This window comes from Tripterygium wilfordii, chromosome 19 (genome assembly GCF_013401445.1).
Source record: "Tripterygium wilfordii isolate XIE 37 chromosome 19, ASM1340144v1, whole genome shotgun sequence".
Classification (NCBI taxonomy): Eukaryota; Viridiplantae; Streptophyta; class Magnoliopsida; order Celastrales; family Celastraceae; genus Tripterygium; species Tripterygium wilfordii.
The window spans coordinates 195069-211216 of NC_052250.1; the positions used below are offsets into that span (position 1 = coordinate 195069).

Consider the following 16148-nt stretch of genomic DNA (forward strand, 5'->3'; position numbering starts at 1 on the left):
TGTGAGGATTGGGACTGGGGAAGAAAGATTTTGGAGACTGAGTTGGCTTTGTTTCATTGGTTCCTTGTGGATCAGAGATTCTTGGCTCCTAAACTCTTGAAGAGAGCACAAGCTCTAATAGTATTAAACAACTTACTGAAGACACGAGCCCAATGGATCCGTGGCGCAATGGTCGCGTGTCAATTTTCAGAACTTAGCTTCTTCTGAATCTAACCTGCCTACCAGCTTTATTATCAACAATAACTAACAGTGGAACTCAAATGTTAGAGCAAAAGCTCACAAAAAAAAAAGGATCAATATCAAGATATAGTTTGAACTCAAGAAAACCAGCTTTGATCTTTGATGAAGTTCTCACAGGACAGGATAGGTTCTAAATAACATGGACACTAAAGTACAAAGATTGCAAGCAGTCATGAAATTGTCCTCTTCCTTGCGAGGCAAGAGGTGAGGTTCCAAATACAAATTCTCTCTTTTCCATGATGCAAGTACTTCTGGCCTTCTGTACAACAACTCCCCTTTTACACATCTTATGACAACCCAACAACAATGGCTTTATGGCACCAAGACTAAAGGACCTACAATAGCACATCATGTACACCTAAAACCATCTTCTAATGCACGGTATATTATTGGGGTTTCTCAATTCCACCGCATTATGTAAAACAGCCAACCAACCGCACAGACTTATTTGCAGATTACACCATTCGGACTCATATCAGAGAATCCAGGTATGAGTATTTCCGACAGCGACCATACTCAAGCAGGCTTCCATACGTACGATCCCACACTCCAATAAAAAGAGACTCCGTATCCGGACTGAATGATATGCCAGATATCTCCCCAAAGAAATCAATTTCCTGCTCTTTTTCATAACCACTTTTGGCATCATAGACATGCACAAAATCAGCAGGCTCAGCCGCTGCCATATACCGACCATCGGACGTGTATCGGATGGACCGAACAGCTCCAAGGTTGCCCTTCAAAACGTCAAGCGACTTTGATAGGTTCCGAACATCCCAAATTCGGCAGGTTTTGTCCTGGTTCCCTGTAGCAAAGGTGACACCATCCGGGTGCCATGCTGAGGCAAATGAGAAATCTAAGTGCCCACGTAAGGGCATGACTGTCTGCGAATATTGTCAAATGTCAATCAGAACATGTTGCTGTATTCAGGCTTCACAAATATAGCATTGTTGACAAAGGTATCAGATGAGTACCTTTCCAGTACTAGAATCCACCAACATACCATCTGGGTTGTCTCCTACAATTATAATGAGTTTACCATCCGGACTCAGAGAGGTATGCTGTAAATATACAAAGAGACACATAAAGCCACAATTCATGACACCTTAACAGATTATGATCTTCTTCTGGAAATCCTAGCTAATTCTTAGCATGATATTGGGGGAATCTCATTGCTATTACTCAAACAAGCATGAAACGTATGCTTGCATATTTGTCCATAGCCTTTAGTAACTGTATCTAATATGAGAAAGTTATTATATGTTTAAGTGATTGACAATCTAATGCAAGGAACTCACATTCACTGGCCAAGGAAAACAGAAATGCTTAGTGAGCTGATATTTTTCCATGTCAAAGTCTCTGACTCCACAGTCATTATTTGAAGCAGTGAAGTGAAGTGCACCACTGAAGAATCAAAACAAAAACCGTATCAGGCTTATCCTTAACAGGAGCAGTTCCATTTCCAGTACAAGTACAAGCAAATACCTGGGTTTTCTATAGATATCAATAGCATTCGTGATGGCATTATCATCATAAGTCGTTCGGGAACAAAAGCTCACTCCAGACCGATCTAGGTGCTGCTTACAGTCAAGAAAGAAATATCATTAATATTACCGAATAAGTACATTGAAGACCATTTAAATCATTCTGAAAATGCAACACATTAATAAAATGGTAATAGTTAACAAAAACTAGGTTAAGAAAGGCTTTCCATCAAATATCAGTAGTTTCACATTGTCTTCTAATTCCCTGACATTGTATTGATTCTTTTAATAAAAAATTACAGAAGAAAGTACTACCTTGCATATAAGTTCTCCTTGAAATCCTCCGGCAACCAGCAAATTGTCTTTTACTGCAAGAGTACTAACTTGGGTTTGCGAGAATCCTTCCAACAAGCTTCCCGGATGTTTCTATGAAAACACAATAATTAATTTCATGGAAGAAAGTACCTTAAAGTAAGAGAAAAGTAACACATTTTTTCAAATACAAATATTCGCCACAAGCAATAACCTCTGTTGGTGCCACATGTCCTGAAACATTGAGAACTTCAGACCTTGTGCAAGTTAATGAAGACCAATGAACAACAGTAAAATGAGACATAAGGTAGACATCATGCTTCGATGTAGCCCAAACCAAGTTTCTTAACTGCATTGCCAGAAAGAATATCATCAGTCTTATCAAACAACACAACTTTAAATACAAACCACCCACACCTTGTGGCATCATGCCAGAATCCCAATGACTATGATAGTATTAATTGTTTCAGTCACAACAAAGGTGCACATTAGGTTTGCAAGATGGAGAGAGCAAATGGAAGTCTAAGTTACTAAGTGTTCAATAACATAATCCCCCAAGAAATCGGGCACAAACTTGTACTCAGCTAACCTGAAAATGAAGAATGGTTGATTTCACAGAGCTTGAATTTCGTCTGAACTCATAGTATAAGCCACCTTTCTTCGTAACTCTACAGCCCTGCACAAAGCAAAAAAAAGGAAACATAAAACTTAATTAAGATCCACATTCTGGAGTACTGTACCACTTTCCCAGTGAAGAGCTCATTGAGAAGGGCAAAAGGGGCAGGGGGACTTTTCAGAGATCATAAATTTACCTTTCCAGAACCTTCTCCGGAATGAGGAATATTTTCATAGTTCTTATACTGTTCTAATCTAGTCTGTCTGTATTTCTCCCTAGTGACGTTAAGTCTATCCCAGGGAATTCCCTGAATATCTTTTCCCTCTCTAGCTTCAGCAGCAGAAGTATCAGCTACTTCACTATTCTGCACCAGTGCAACACACAAATATATAATGAATTGATATGGTAAGACAAATTCTAGCATAGAAAATAGTGATCAACATGAAGGGTTTTCGAACATAAATCTAAGTTGGACGTGTCACAGACCGAGTACTCAAATTCATCAACATCTGAGTCCGAGGCGCTCATATCTCTACCGCGAAATTCTTCATCCATATCGTCCTCTACATCTTCCATGTCATATTCCTCCGCCATATATTCAGCATCTTCCGCCTGGTAATGGGACATATTCTCCCACAATTCCACAACTGCAACATATAAGTTAAACAAGTCGCTCATGAATCAGTATGGACAATACGTAACTCAGAAGATTTATGGCTATCTGAGTTCTAGTTTTTTTTTTTTTCAGAACAAAAAAAAAACAAGCGGAAAGTAGCATCAATTATAATAGTGAATAAGATAACAATCTACTTACCATAAAAGGGCAATGTGGATGGTAAACAATAAAAAAGATTGCATATCATGTGACAGTATTTGTCAAGTGGAAAATGAAAGTAAGAGCCAAGCAGCAAGGCTAGAAATGTAAATCCTTAATAGACAAGCTATGCTAAAGAATCTTAACTGCAGAAGTCTGCATACTTCAATCGATCCTCAAAACAACAAATTCTATACATTCTTCAATTCAACAAAAAATTATAGAAATTGATCACTCATTAGTCATATTTGGATTCATTCTCGCACTTTCAAGGTTCCAACAATTATTCACCAACATAGTCATACCAGCTCTTATATTCTATTTAAGATTTACCTTTGGTGCAACCAAGAAGGAGAATTGCCAACCAGTGCAATAATATTATTACACAATTGCAAGACAACATCCCCCCAAACCACAACAAAAACACACACACAAGAATAAATGTCTTCACAAGACGAATTCTGCAATTCCAGATGTTTCAGCTCCCAATTTAATTCCTTCTCAAAACAACCAACAAACAATACATGCAAAAGCTCTAATATTCTGCCGCAAAAACCTAATTTCATTGCCCCTTTCTTTGAATTTCAATATTCCACTTAAATTCCAAACACCAGAAAATCGAATCGAGTAGAAACCAAAAACCCCCGAAAGGAATCCACCCCCTTGCCCAGCAATTAAAGCCACAGATCAAAAATCATTTAAGCAAAGCAAAGTCCATAAAAAAAAAAAAAGCACGAATTATTACAGCTAAGAAACGGTAGCAGACGATAGATCAATATGTGCAACAAAGCTCGTACGAATCGATGAAATGGAAACAAAAACAGAGTAGAAGAGATCAAACAAGAGAACCCAAGAATCGCAGTAAGAAAAAAAGTAACCTTTTGCAATTTTGAGAGCCAAAGGGGCTTACCTTCGATCTGCAGATCAAAAATTATCAGGAACTGGATACCGTCGTCGGGGAATTTATTTATACAAATGATAAACGTAGTTGTTTAAGGCCTAAACAATCTATTATTAAAAAATAATAAAATAAAATTAATGGTCTAATAATTTTTGACTGTGAACTGAATGGATCGCGATAAATTGAGAGGAACAAAGGAAGAGAAGGACAAATATACAATATAGCGAGTGAAAGAAAGAGACGAAGACAGAGAAAAGTTCGTATCTTTAACCTCTTATTGTTATTGGTGAAATAAAATAAACAAATTAGTGTAATAAAAATGATTTTAGCTTAAAATTAGAGATTTAAGCTCTCTCCCTTTGTAGGCTAAGGCTAGTGATGCCAAATAATACGAAGGCTCCTATTGGGTTTTTGAGTTTGTCTTGTAGTAATTGATGGCAATGACACTGTGAGTCTTCAAAAGTTATGCCAACAAACTCTGTTTTGGGGCTTGAGTTTAGACTACAACAAATGTCTTCGAATGCACAAATTTGCGTAATCCTAAAACAGAACAAAAAAACCTGGCTTGTTGGCTGGCTGGCTGATGATCATACTTGATTCAATAATAATGATTAGTATTCGTTCATGTATATCGCAAATGTTAATATATGTTTTTAACTTACCCCCAGCATACATCGTCCGAGTCAGAGGCTATGAGTCCTCCACGTGTCATGATTTGGCTTCAACACTCGTGGGCTCCTCTTCTGTGTCAATACATTCATGCTTTGATTCTTCTTCTTCTTCTCTGTTTCTCTCCCTATATAAAGATTCCATTTTTTCCATGAAAATTCTTCATTGAGCTATGGCTACGTTACTGAAGAAGGTTTGGGAATCGGTGGCGAACCGAGCGAGTTCGAGCACTGGCTCAGCTTTGACTCGACCCAGGTTGACCGTGGAGTCGTCTCTTGGGGATTTTGATGGGATTCCGATGGATGTGTTGATGCAAATAGTGAAGTTGTTGGGGCCGAAGGAGGCCGCGAGATTAAGCGTGGTCTGTAAGTCCTGGAAATTGTTCGTCTCTGATAATCGACTGTGGATCTACTTCCTCCACCAGCAACTGGAGCCCTGGGACTCCATTTTCTTTTCAGAGACCAATCTAAGGAAAGGTTGTCCTGTCAGGTGATTCCCTTGAGTTTTGCTTCAGCATTTCAGCTGCATATTCTCTTTGCTCTAAAAGAAGAGAGAGAGTGATTGACTTTATATAATTGACGGAGAATCGATTTTTACACTGAAATGCATATTATCTAGCAATTTCATTAGCTCTGTGATGTTTTGGCTTCTGGTAAACCTTTGGAAAAGGAAAGATTATGCTTGGTTATGCAATTTCAATTGCCTAGGAGGTTTGCTTTAGCATTGAACCCTGTTTGGTTGATCAGAAACTGAGGAAAGTGGAAAAGATAATATCTTTAGTTATTTGAGTTATGAATTTTTCATCTCAAAGCTTTAGCTTTGGAAGGACTTCTGGTTCTGGTTTTTCCATTTTCTGTGCTTTGAGGTTTCTTCTTTGTTGGGTAGAAATTTTGTGTTTCGATGGGGTTTTTTTTTTTTTCAAGTGAAAATGGCTCTTACATTTATCCTAGTGATTGTTAAGGTAATAATCAAATCATGAAACTTTCACATTTCCTAAACTTTTGGGATATATGAGGTTTCACATGACATTAGATATTTTGCTCTCTTTAGTACTTGACACTTCTTATCTGAAATCAAATATTTTGCATGTTGGGCCTTACCAATTAAGAAGAAGCTCATTCCACTCCTAAGGGAACTACAAGGTTAATATCTAATTAAGTACATCTTAACATTCTCATAATTTGAAGCTTCAAGGAAAAGTATTAGTTGAATATGATAAATCCACAGTAAAATCTATCTATTCTATTGGAGGTCAAACTAGGTGAATATTGCATTGATTACAGTGTGATATTTTTCTACTCTTGGTATAAGCTCAATCTCATACTTGCATGTTCAGTCTCTATTGGAACGGCAGAGCATTCTCCAGTCATGTGAGCGAGTTATCTTTCAAGCAAATATATAGCCAACGGGCACAGGTTACTGGTTCCATAATTATTGATGGTAAGCATAACAAGTTTATTTCATTTTAGTAGTATGATGACTACCTGAAGAAGAAAGACTGAAAATATTTGAAAAGGTTCAAGACATGAGTGATGGAATTCTCCGAGTATAGATAGCAATGTAATTCTGCATAATTAGCACTTTCATTAACCATGTCACTCATGCTTATTAACGTCTCAGGTTTGCCTTTTGAACTTCTTGTAACTGAAATCTGTCTATCTTTTTCTTTTTCTTCTTTTTCCTTTCCTTTTTTTTAATTATTTAATGTCATTGCTGGAAAAGGTGGTTCTGGCTATTGCAAGTTCGGTTGGAGCAAATATCCTCGCCCATCTGGTAGGTCGGCAACATTTCTGGTAAGTATTTTCTTTCTTTGATGCGGTTTTTCTGGTTCTAATTGATTGTACACTGAAACAATTGTGGCGCATTACATACCTGTCCTCATTCCATTTAATGTACAGGAATTCGGTAACATTGAATCTCCTATGTACTCTAGACTTCGGCATTTTTTTGCAACTATTTATAGCAGGTTCGTCTACTATTCTTATTGTTTATTACATTTCCATAGTCGATACTTGGTCTATTCTCTCCTACTTTCTCTCTCTCTCTCTCTCTCTCTCTCTCTCTCTCTCTCACACACACACACACACACACACACATACTCGTGTACATCAGAACAAATGTAATATGACCTACATTTTTCACTGCATTGTAACTGTGTACATGTATTTCTTTAACTGAATTAAATTTCTATCGTGCCTTGTGGAAAATTGTGATGGTCACTAGCATCAAATTTACTTTTAACAGAATATTATTTGGTAACTTAGACCAAAAATACATATATGCCTTCCAACTTACAGTGTTGATGATATCTATATGCAGGATGCAAGTGAAAACATATACACAGCCGGTTGTCATTTCCCTTCCAATCTGCCATTATGATGGTTAGCTACTTTCAAAATTGTCTTGGAGATTATACTATGTAACTCTTGTTGCTCCTAATTACTCATGTTTAATTCTGACTTTTTGAAAACTGTTAAGAACATTCCTCTCAGAAGAAACATTAGTGTATCTCAAAGTGGTGAGAGATGACACATAAGGTTGATCTTTTGTGTCAATGGTATCACTGTAGAGTTCTTTTGTGATACCGAACTAAACTGTTAATGTAACTGGAAAGAATGCTTGCTCCTAGTTCAGAAATTTATTCGATGGATTTGCTGCTTATATAAATATCACACTGACAATCAGAATTATCACATACGTGGTCAATGACAATTCACTTTTCTACAAAGAGGAATGATTAAGTTTCTCGTAGTGGTGAAATCTTTATTACCCACTTAGACTACAGGGATTCCTGTATTTTTTTTGTCAGAGCTGTTGATTTCAGCTTTTGAATTATACAGTGACATTTCAGACTATTCTTTTGCACCCTGTGCATTATATTTTGTCTGTTTGTCATCTCAGACACTGAATCTGCCAAAGCATCACGACGTCAGTTAAAAGATGCCATCTACTCAGCTCTGTTTGACATGAATGTTCCTGCTGTTTGTGCCATCAATCAGGTGCCCCATTTTATTTTCATTCCCTCCCCATCATATAGTAGCATATTATTACTTTCATGTGAGTTCATGGTCTCTGCCATGAAGTTGTTTAATTTGTAGTGGTTGGGATTCAAGAAGCCAAATAACTCTGACCTCTATCTGAAAAACTGTTATTAATAGTAAAGAAAGTAAGGGTTCAAGTAGGAAACAACATAAAAAAATAAAATAATGTTGATGCCTAAATATACATTTGGACGATATGCCATTACCACCGATTCTTCTTCTGCATCTGGCAGATCAACTGGGAATCTCTTACATTTTAGTCGTGAAGAATCTAGGAAAATAGAGAACCTGTGGTTTGCTAGCACAGTTTCTAATCGCAAGAACTTTAACTTGGCTTTCTCATTTCTCAAGACTATCAATCATACTTGAACAGTAAAAATATCATAACAAATGATAACATCCTATTTCCTTTGCTGTTTCAGAACCATACATGTTCTTTTCACCTCAAACTGCTCTTTGAGGGCAATAACATATTAAAATGTGATTACTTTATGTATGAATTTCTTTTCAGCCTTTCTGTATGGTGAGCTTAATTGCTTCTTTCTTTTAACAGATGGTGACAAACACTTTCTGATATTGTTTTATGCATCTATGCATCACCTGATCCGCTATTCATTTTGAAGTGCAGGCAACCTTAGCTTTGTATGCAGCGAGACGAATATCTGGGATTTCTATCAATATCGGTTTCCAAGTCACATCAATTGTTCCAAGTAAGCTGCTATTTCCCCCATAATCACCTTCAAGTTTTTGTACAATTACTCATATGTGAAGTATCTTATTCAAAATGCTGAAAATTGAGCTTAAATCGTATTGAATATTTTTAATTTGGCATTTGCAATTTTTCCGCACTTGTACAACTGGATTGTCTAGCCCCAATGTCACGTATGATGCAAGTCTATTCTTTCATTTCTTTTTATCTCCACTTGATTTGCCTCATTGTTTTTGCCTGCTACATGCAAGTCATATTATGTATATCCCTTCTGACTACATGCTGTTTTGTTTTCTTACAACGGCACTTCGGATCCATGCACTTCAATAATTGCATTTAATAGTTTTGCATGGTAAAGTAATGCGCAAGGTGGGCGTGGAAGTCATTGGTCTGGGAGCGCTTAAATTGACAGGGTTCCTCAGGGAGTCGCTGCAACAGAATGGTATTAATTGTGAATCACTGTATACTGTCCGCACACTAAAAGAGGTACCATTATTATCTAATATTTTCCTCATTATTGTGTCATTCCCTTCTTTACGGGAAACTCTATTCAGCTTGATTTTTATTGGGTTGTGATATTGTACCTGGCTAATATGGTTTATTTGCCTGTTTGAGCATAGTGACAATAATGTTGATCTCTCTCTCCCACTCACACACACACACAAATATATTATTGTTTGCTTGGTATTTATCTTTACATTTGAAATCCCGAGTCCACAACATGCTGTGAAGCAAAAAAGCCCTGTCCTGTTAGCTGATGCTCTATTGGGCCATGGACATACAGAACCTATGCTATGTTGCTGCTGATTATGAAGCTGAATTATCTAAAGACACGAGAGCATCACTGGAAGTTCCTGGAGAAGGATGGTTTAGTCTTTCAGAAGAACGCTTCAAAACAGGGGAGATCTTATTCAAGCCACGTTTAGCAGGAGTGTAAGTCCACATCTCTGCACCACTTTTGGTCTGTAACAGACAATTCTGAAATCTGAAGCACCCTCCCACCTAGTCAGGTTCCTCTTTATAAAAGTTTTAACGGTCAAGGCGCTCCTCTATGGGGAACATCTCAGTGTCTTGCACGTGTTCCAAAACCTGAAAGGAAAATAAAGAGAGGCATGCTTCCAAAGCAATAACGAATATGAATTGTTGTTACTTTTCCATTTGCTTAACATAACCAACTCAATAACAACCCATCCCCTTTGTTCAATTCTGTTTCCTCTTATTGTACTTTTTTGTTATCAAGCAGCTAGAAGTTTTACATTTAATGCTATTGATCAATGAATGGTTGGTTAAAAGTTTTGTGCCCCTTGCACAGACGTACAATGTCTTTGCACGAAGCGGTAGCACTTTGCATGGATCACTGTCATGCTGCAGAATTAACTGGTGATGATTCTTGGTACAAGACAATAGTTTTATCAGGCGGGAGTGCATGCTTACCTGGACTTGCAGGTAGCCCTCTATCCCCTGTCAAAAGTTCATGGAGCTGATGAATTCTAGTCCAGGACCTAGGTAGACAACAAGTGGAATATTCGAATTGAATTTGGCGGAGTTTTAAGTATTTCTACGTTTATTAAATGCTTTCAGGGAGGCTAGAGAAGGAACTGCATGGACTTCTTCCCCAACCCATGTGCAATGGAATAAGAGTCATTCCTCCCCCGTACGGCGTAGACACTGCATGGTTTGGGGCAAAACTTATCAGCACTGTAAGCTACTTTGCCCCTATGAACATCATGGGAAATACCTATCACACTGTGTCATCTAGTGTTGCATGTTTGCGTTTTGATACTATCTAAGTATTAACTGTCTAAAATATGCTTTTGGCTCTGAGTTTTCTAGAATCCATGTTGTTTTCTGAATATCTTTATCGAAGTGCATGTAGGTCCTTCTGTTTATGAAGTTATCATCACTCCTTTCTGTGGTTCTACAGTTGAGCACCTTCCCTGATCCATGGTGTGTGACAAAAAAGCAGTTTCGACGGAAGTCCAGACTAAGCCTCATGTGGTAAAAAAGCCTTGTAGAGTTGAGCACCTTCTCATGGCCTCTTATATAATATAGAAAATAAGGCACTGGACCATATACTAACTTTACATAGACAAGACAGTATGCATTTTGTTATTATTGTGATAAACCGGGCAACTCTTTTGAGTCGAGGCCAAAACTCTTGGGGAACCTGATTATGCCTTATGTGAGACATTGTTCAGCTTAAGAGATGGAAGCATTCTTAAATTAAATAGGAGCTCCTTTGCTGTAATTCTTTGTATCATCATTTGCATACTACTACCAAATGCTTTGTATCTCTCTCATCTCTTGATGATTTATATCACCTGCTACAAACTCATGTACATTGCCATCTACTTCTATAAAGCTTGATCCGCGCAGTGTCTCTAGTTCTCTTTTCTTGATTAACTTCCTTATATTAGTAGCAATTTCTTTTTCCCCAGCATTAGCAAACATAAGGCTTGCTAGTTTGTATCGGTCTCCCAAGGAGGGCTCGAGCTCAATTGAGCGTTTATACGCTCTGTAACCTCTCCTCAGGTCATTGTGCATCCTACAAGCATGAAGTAATGAACCCCATATAACAGCATTAGGCTCTTCTGGCATAGACATGATGAGCTCATCTGCCTCTGCCAACATCCCAGCGCGGCCAAGGAGATCTACCATGCATCCGTAATGTTCAATGGTCGGTCTGATCCCGAACTCATTTACCATCCTGTTGAAATATTGTTGCCCCTTTCTAACGTATCCTCCATGAGAGCAGGCTGTTAATATGCCCACAAAGACGACTTCGTTTGGATGAATCCCGTCTGCAACCATTTCATCCAACAGCTCAAAGCATTTCCATGCTTGTCCATAAGCAGCAAAACCTGAAATTATAGCTCCCCAAGCAACAACATCTCTTCGAGGCATCTCCTGAAACATTTGGTAACCACATTCTATGCTTCCACACTTGGAATACATGTCGATAATGGCAGTAGCTACAGTGGTTGTCATCTGAATCCCAGTTCTATCTATGTATCCATGAATCCATCTTCCTCGATCCAATGCTCCAAGATTTGCACAGGCCGATAGCGAGCTCACTAGTACTGATTCATTTGGTCGGGCACCGGAGAAAATCATATCTTGAAATACAGTCAATGCCTCGACATGCATTTTGTTCTTGGTGTATCCTGTCACCATTGCACTCCAAGTAGCTGCATCTTTTCTTACTATGTTATCAAACATTGTCCTAGCCTTCTCTACAAGAGCTAAACTCAGGTACCCAGAAATCATACTGTTCAAAGCAAGCGTGTTCTCTTCAGTGAATTCTGCAAGAACACGTTCTGCATCATCCATGCTACCTGAATTTGCATAAAAATGTATTGCCGAGCTATGAACATAAGTATCCGGGGCTATTCCAGCCTTAATTATCCGGCAATGCACTTGTTGGCCTTCAGATAGAGCCTTCAAATGGGAGCAAGCTTTTAGGACGAAGGTGTAAGTGTAGTTGTCTGGTGTAAAGCCACCAAGCAACAGTTTATGATAAACTAACAATGCATCGTAAGGACAATTTCCCTGAATTAAGCCTCTGATCATAGTGTTGTAAGCAAACACATCAGGGGAAGGAATTGCCTCAAAAACCGACAAGGCATCACCAATCTGTGACATTGTTACATACGAATTCAGTAGCCTCCCAAAATTCAGAGGGTGATCAAGAAGAGCTGATACAACAAACTGGGCATGTAATTGCCTTACTTCCCGGAAGTCATGGCACATCTGAAGCAGGATAACAGAGGCGGGAACTTTCGCCGATATGCTCTTAAAGGAGAGAGGCGGTTTAATATGTTTTGGAAGAGCTGATGAAGTTAGCAGAAAAGTCATCTCTTATGACAGCCAATGGTCCTTGAGCTCATCAAGTAACCTTGAGCTTAAAATTCTCTCTTCACCTTCTGTTCCGCCTTCGGCTGGATGAACTGCTCATGGCCACACAATCCATATCAAGAAACATATCATCTGAGGATAATTGCATTGCAGGCCCACATCGCAGCAAAAAGACAAGTCCAAGTAGACTTACAAAAATACCCTCTCAAGGAAAACAATTTGCAGTACATCAACTCTGTAATGCACAAATAAATATTTCATTTCATACAACTAATTCTTAATCCCAACCATTGGGAGCAGTAATACAAACTGATACATAAATTCTCCAGCATGCCTAACAAGGAAAATATATCATCATATGTTCGTGGAAATAGAATAGACGGCACAGCCAATAACGACAATGGTAAAGAATCAAGTGAGGAAAAATGAAATAAGACACTTGACAGTAAATCCTCATATTAACAAAAATAAAAGCCCGAGGAATCCAGTAGTGAGCATTATCAGTGGGGATGAAGTATGCGTTGTCTGACTAGCCTTTGCATCCTCTGATTTTGATAGTGGTGAGTGAGGGCAAGAAAGTCCCTCCTTTCCTTCCTGGCACTCACTAGCAAAAATGCCGGCTGGGTATTTCCCATAAAGATTAATGTAACTAAACATAGTTGATGCACAATCAGTGGATAGATCACTTATCTCCTCTGCATAAGGGCAGGCAAATTGTTTGAACGCTGGACAACATTTGTCTGCTGGATATTTGGGGCCTTTACATTGGCTTGTGATAATCGTATAGTTCATGAATTCGAAGTTCACAGGGCAAGCTGCAGAGAGCATTAAAACGCATACGTAAAACAATAATTAGAGCAAACAATACTAACTTATATTTTGCAGTGAGCTTTCAGATCAATTTTCTCCTAGTCCACAAAAGAGATCTAGTGATCCCAACCCTATGCATCAAAAAGGCACATCATCAAAGCAATACCAAATGAACTTCAGCAAAAATTGTATTTCTCAATTAGTTGAAAAAAATGCTGAAGCAGTTTTGTTCAAGACAAAACATAACACAGCTAAATTTTGTGACAATCCCATTCGAGTCCATCACTTCATGACAGTTTAAGTACTCCTCCTTAAGTAATTCAATTAAAATTTGAGCAAGAAGGAACCCCAAATCAGTTTCCTTATAGTTCATGCTGCTAGAATTGCAAACTCTCAGATCAGTAGCTTTAGAAATATACATCACAGAAAAGAAACCAGAAACATTATAACGCTCAGCAACTCTGTTGACATAGCAAAGGATGGGATAGTGTAGATTTGCCTCAAAAAATTACTTTTAGCAGCAAAGATGATATTTGGTAGCAAATTCAATCTCCTAATGCTGCTTTTCCAATATTTCAAATCAAATATATCACTGGATAACATAAAACCTCCAAAATGCAAAAAGAAGTGACGATTCTCAAACCAAAGCTTTATGGCGAAAAGCTGGAAGGGTTGCCCCTGTCTATTCAAAGAGGTATCCCTTACTAGGCTAATGGAAACAGGCTCGGGGTGACAAGGTTATCTAGACTTATCAATTGAGCAGCAGAGATTCTAACATTCCAGGCAGAATCTCTTTCTTTTCTTTGTCAATATGATCTAGCAAATATAGAAAATTAATTTCCAAATAGAGAATTATTCAGATCAGACAACAAAGCATAATACTTGAAACCCAGAGATTTATCACTAAAAAAAAGGAAGGAAACAAAAATCAGCAAGGAAGCATGTTAAACCTTTCTTGGCCTGAAGCAGATTTCTGCCTGTAAATGCGTGAGATTCAAATATATCATCTGCATCACCAAATCAAGCCCAAATCAGAAGGAAAACCAAGTGAACAGCTAAACTAGCAAAAGTAAATAGATAAAATTGAAAATACCTGAGATGAATGTGGAAGAAACAGAGAGACCCATGAAGAGAAAAAAGAAGAAGAGCATTGAAGAGCTATAATTCCACCCCATCTTCAGCTTCAACATAAAAATCATATCTTTACTGCTGTTCCTCTAAATTTCTGGAAGCTTGTGAGGAGAAATAGAGAGAAGAAGCTAACGCGCTTTTGTTTGTTGCAGCAGAGTGGAGAGATCTGGACATGCTCATTACTCTTTTCTTTTTTTTTTCTTCTTTTTGAATAAAAAGAAGGGTTTTTTTGAAAAATAACCCTCGGTAATAAATAATTTTTAAATCTAACCCTTCTTTTCAAAACACTTAAATATAATCCTTTTGATAAAGGAAAAGACAAAATTACCCTTGCATAGTTCAAAACTCTGAAAGCCAACAGTAACCGTCTCAATTTGCGTTATACCCGTCCTTTCATCTTCTTCTTCGTCTCTTCACACACGAACAAGATAAAAAATTCACATCTTCATCTTCTTCCTTCTTCCGAGACTACCACTTTGTTGGAATTTCTTCTGGTTTTTTACCAACGAACAACAACAACAAACGCGACTAATGTTAGTTTCATTTCATGGATTGACGGTACTGGTTTACGTTATTTTTGTTTGAATATTCGTTTGTATGTATGAGATTTTTAGAAGATATTAGTGAAACAGTCATGCATGTAACATATATGTTATAGGGTGTTGGGTTTCGTTGGTAAATGCATGCATGTTGGTTGTTATCAGTTTTACAGTACACGTAGAAAGGTGTTGTACTGTTCATGAAAGTTTGTACATTTTTCGTTGATAACTGTATTACTTTTAAGTTGATAAATGTATTACTTTTAGGTTGATAACTTTATTAATTTTTCGTCGATAACTTTATTACTTTTTTCATTGATAACTGTATTACTTTTTCGTTGGGAACTGTATTACGTTGTCGTTGAGAACTGTATTACTTTTTCGTTGATAAATACATATATATTTAGTTGATAACAGTTTTGGTTTTGTGTTTCTGTTTGATAAACTTATTTTACACTTTTCATATACATGCAGATTTGACATAAAATGGCGTACAAGATTTCCATCAATGAGAGATTTGGTGTCAAGGTTCTTTCTTTTTCGAAGTTATATGAAACAATAAGCGATATCAAGAGTAAGCTGAGCGAAGATCAGCTGACTTTGTTTAGGGGAAGCTGTTTTGGTGCTTTCTTACAACTGAAAAACATTAAATGGGCTCCACAGATTGTACACCAACTCCTTCTTCGGCAAATACAATCAAAAGAGGATGAAAAGAAAGGGAAGTTGGTGTTTTTGATTAGTGTAAAAGAATCTAGTTTTTCAATAAGGGAATTTAACCTCATAACTGGACTGAGGTGTCACTCCTTACCAGACATCTCATTATATTTGAAAGAGATGGAGAAGTCTGGTGAACCTAGGGTGGGCTTGCAGAATAAGTATTTCAATGGAAGCTATCATATTTTATGCCAAGAGTTACGAAGGACTTTTATGCAGTGCCAAGATCCAGAAGATGTCTTTAAGTTGGCACTTGTATATTTTGTCTCACATCAACGAAAAATCATTTATCAACGAAATATTTGTACTGGTA

General features: G+C 37.7%; 4 protein-coding genes across 6 annotated transcripts; 1 reads left to right on the forward strand and 3 right to left on the reverse strand.

The window, feature by feature from the left end:
• Positions 1-293: 293 nt before the first annotated feature.
• LOC119984962 (uncharacterized WD repeat-containing protein C2A9.03-like) lies at positions 294-4594 on the reverse strand. 2 transcript variants are annotated; one of them, XM_038829091.1, is made up of 10 exons: positions 4377-4594; positions 3139-3299; positions 2849-3016; positions 2626-2712; positions 2251-2385; positions 2040-2150; positions 1726-1817; positions 1539-1644; positions 1215-1301; positions 294-1124 (listed from the first exon to the last, which is right to left on the reverse strand). In XM_038829091.1, the coding sequence occupies exons 2-10, from the start codon at positions 3277-3279 to the stop codon at positions 711-713; spliced, it is 1341 nt and encodes a 446-aa protein (XP_038685019.1). In that variant the 5' UTR covers positions 3280-3299; positions 4377-4594; the 3' UTR covers positions 294-710. The 2 variants fall into 2 exon arrangements, with proteins under 2 accessions (XP_038685019.1, XP_038685020.1); XM_038829092.1 differs by having other exon boundaries at positions 4345-4379.
• Positions 4595-5097: 503 nt separating this feature from the next.
• LOC119984961 (actin-related protein 8) lies at positions 5098-11046 on the forward strand. Of its 2 annotated transcripts, none has more exons than XM_038829090.1 (12): positions 5098-5525; positions 6373-6476; positions 6759-6829; positions 6935-7002; positions 7356-7417; positions 7938-8035; positions 8706-8787; positions 9145-9272; positions 9571-9719; positions 10099-10232; positions 10368-10486; positions 10711-11046. In XM_038829090.1, the coding sequence occupies exons 1-12, from the start codon at positions 5209-5211 to the stop codon at positions 10786-10788; spliced, it is 1410 nt and encodes a 469-aa protein (XP_038685018.1). In that variant the 5' UTR covers positions 5098-5208; the 3' UTR covers positions 10789-11046. The 2 variants fall into 2 exon arrangements, with proteins under 2 accessions (XP_038685018.1, XP_038685016.1); XM_038829088.1 differs by having other exon boundaries at positions 5101-5525; positions 9130-9272.
• LOC119984960 (pentatricopeptide repeat-containing protein At5g66520-like) lies at positions 11030-12719 on the reverse strand. Its single transcript, XM_038829087.1, has one exon. The coding sequence runs from the start codon at positions 12639-12641 to the stop codon at positions 11061-11063; it is 1581 nt and encodes a 526-aa protein (XP_038685015.1). The 5' UTR covers positions 12642-12719; the 3' UTR covers positions 11030-11060.
• Positions 12720-12879: 160 nt separating this feature from the next.
• Positions 12880-14784, reverse strand: LOC119984963 (GPI-anchored protein LLG1). The gene is made up of 3 exons (XM_038829093.1): positions 14545-14784; positions 14402-14458; positions 12880-13456 (listed from the first exon to the last, which is right to left on the reverse strand). The coding sequence occupies exons 1-3, from the start codon at positions 14648-14650 to the stop codon at positions 13095-13097; spliced, it is 525 nt and encodes a 174-aa protein (XP_038685021.1). The 5' UTR covers positions 14651-14784; the 3' UTR covers positions 12880-13094.
• Between the last annotated feature and the right edge of the window lie 1364 nt (positions 14785-16148).

Excerpts from the sequence above, each read along its gene's own strand:
- LOC119984960 (XM_038829087.1), bottom strand. The coding sequence starts at position 12,641 with ATGACTTTTCTGCTAACTTCATCAGCTCTTCCAAAACATATTAAACCG.
- LOC119984962 (XM_038829091.1), bottom strand. The coding sequence starts at position 3,279 with ATGTCCCATTACCAGGCGGAAGATGCTGAATATATGGCGGAGGAATAT. Across the intron at positions 2,713-2,848 it reads CCGGAGAAGGTTCTGGAAAG|GGCTGTAGAGTTACGAAGAA; the intron begins GTAAATTTATGA and ends TGCTTTGTGCAG. Across the intron at positions 2,151-2,250 it reads GACATGTGGCACCAACAGAG|AAACATCCGGGAAGCTTGTT; the intron begins GTTATTGCTTGT and ends GTGTTTTCATAG.
- LOC119984961 (XM_038829088.1), top strand. The coding sequence starts at position 5,209 with ATGGCTACGTTACTGAAGAAGGTTTGGGAATCGGTGGCGAACCGAGCG. Across the intron at positions 6,830-6,934 it reads GTAGGTCGGCAACATTTCTG|GAATTCGGTAACATTGAATC; the intron begins GTAAGTATTTTC and ends TTTAATGTACAG. Across the intron at positions 7,418-7,937 it reads TCCAATCTGCCATTATGATG|ACACTGAATCTGCCAAAGCA; the intron begins GTTAGCTACTTT and ends TTGTCATCTCAG.
- LOC119984963 (XM_038829093.1), bottom strand. The coding sequence starts at position 14,650 with ATGATTTTTATGTTGAAGCTGAAGATGGGGTGGAATTATAGCTCTTCA. Across the intron at positions 14,459-14,544 it reads TTCTTCCACATTCATCTCAG|ATGATATATTTGAATCTCAC; the intron begins GTATTTTCAATT and ends TTGGTGATGCAG. Across the intron at positions 13,457-14,401 it reads TCTGCTTCAGGCCAAGAAAG|CTTGCCCTGTGAACTTCGAA; the intron begins GTTTAACATGCT and ends TGCTCTCTGCAG.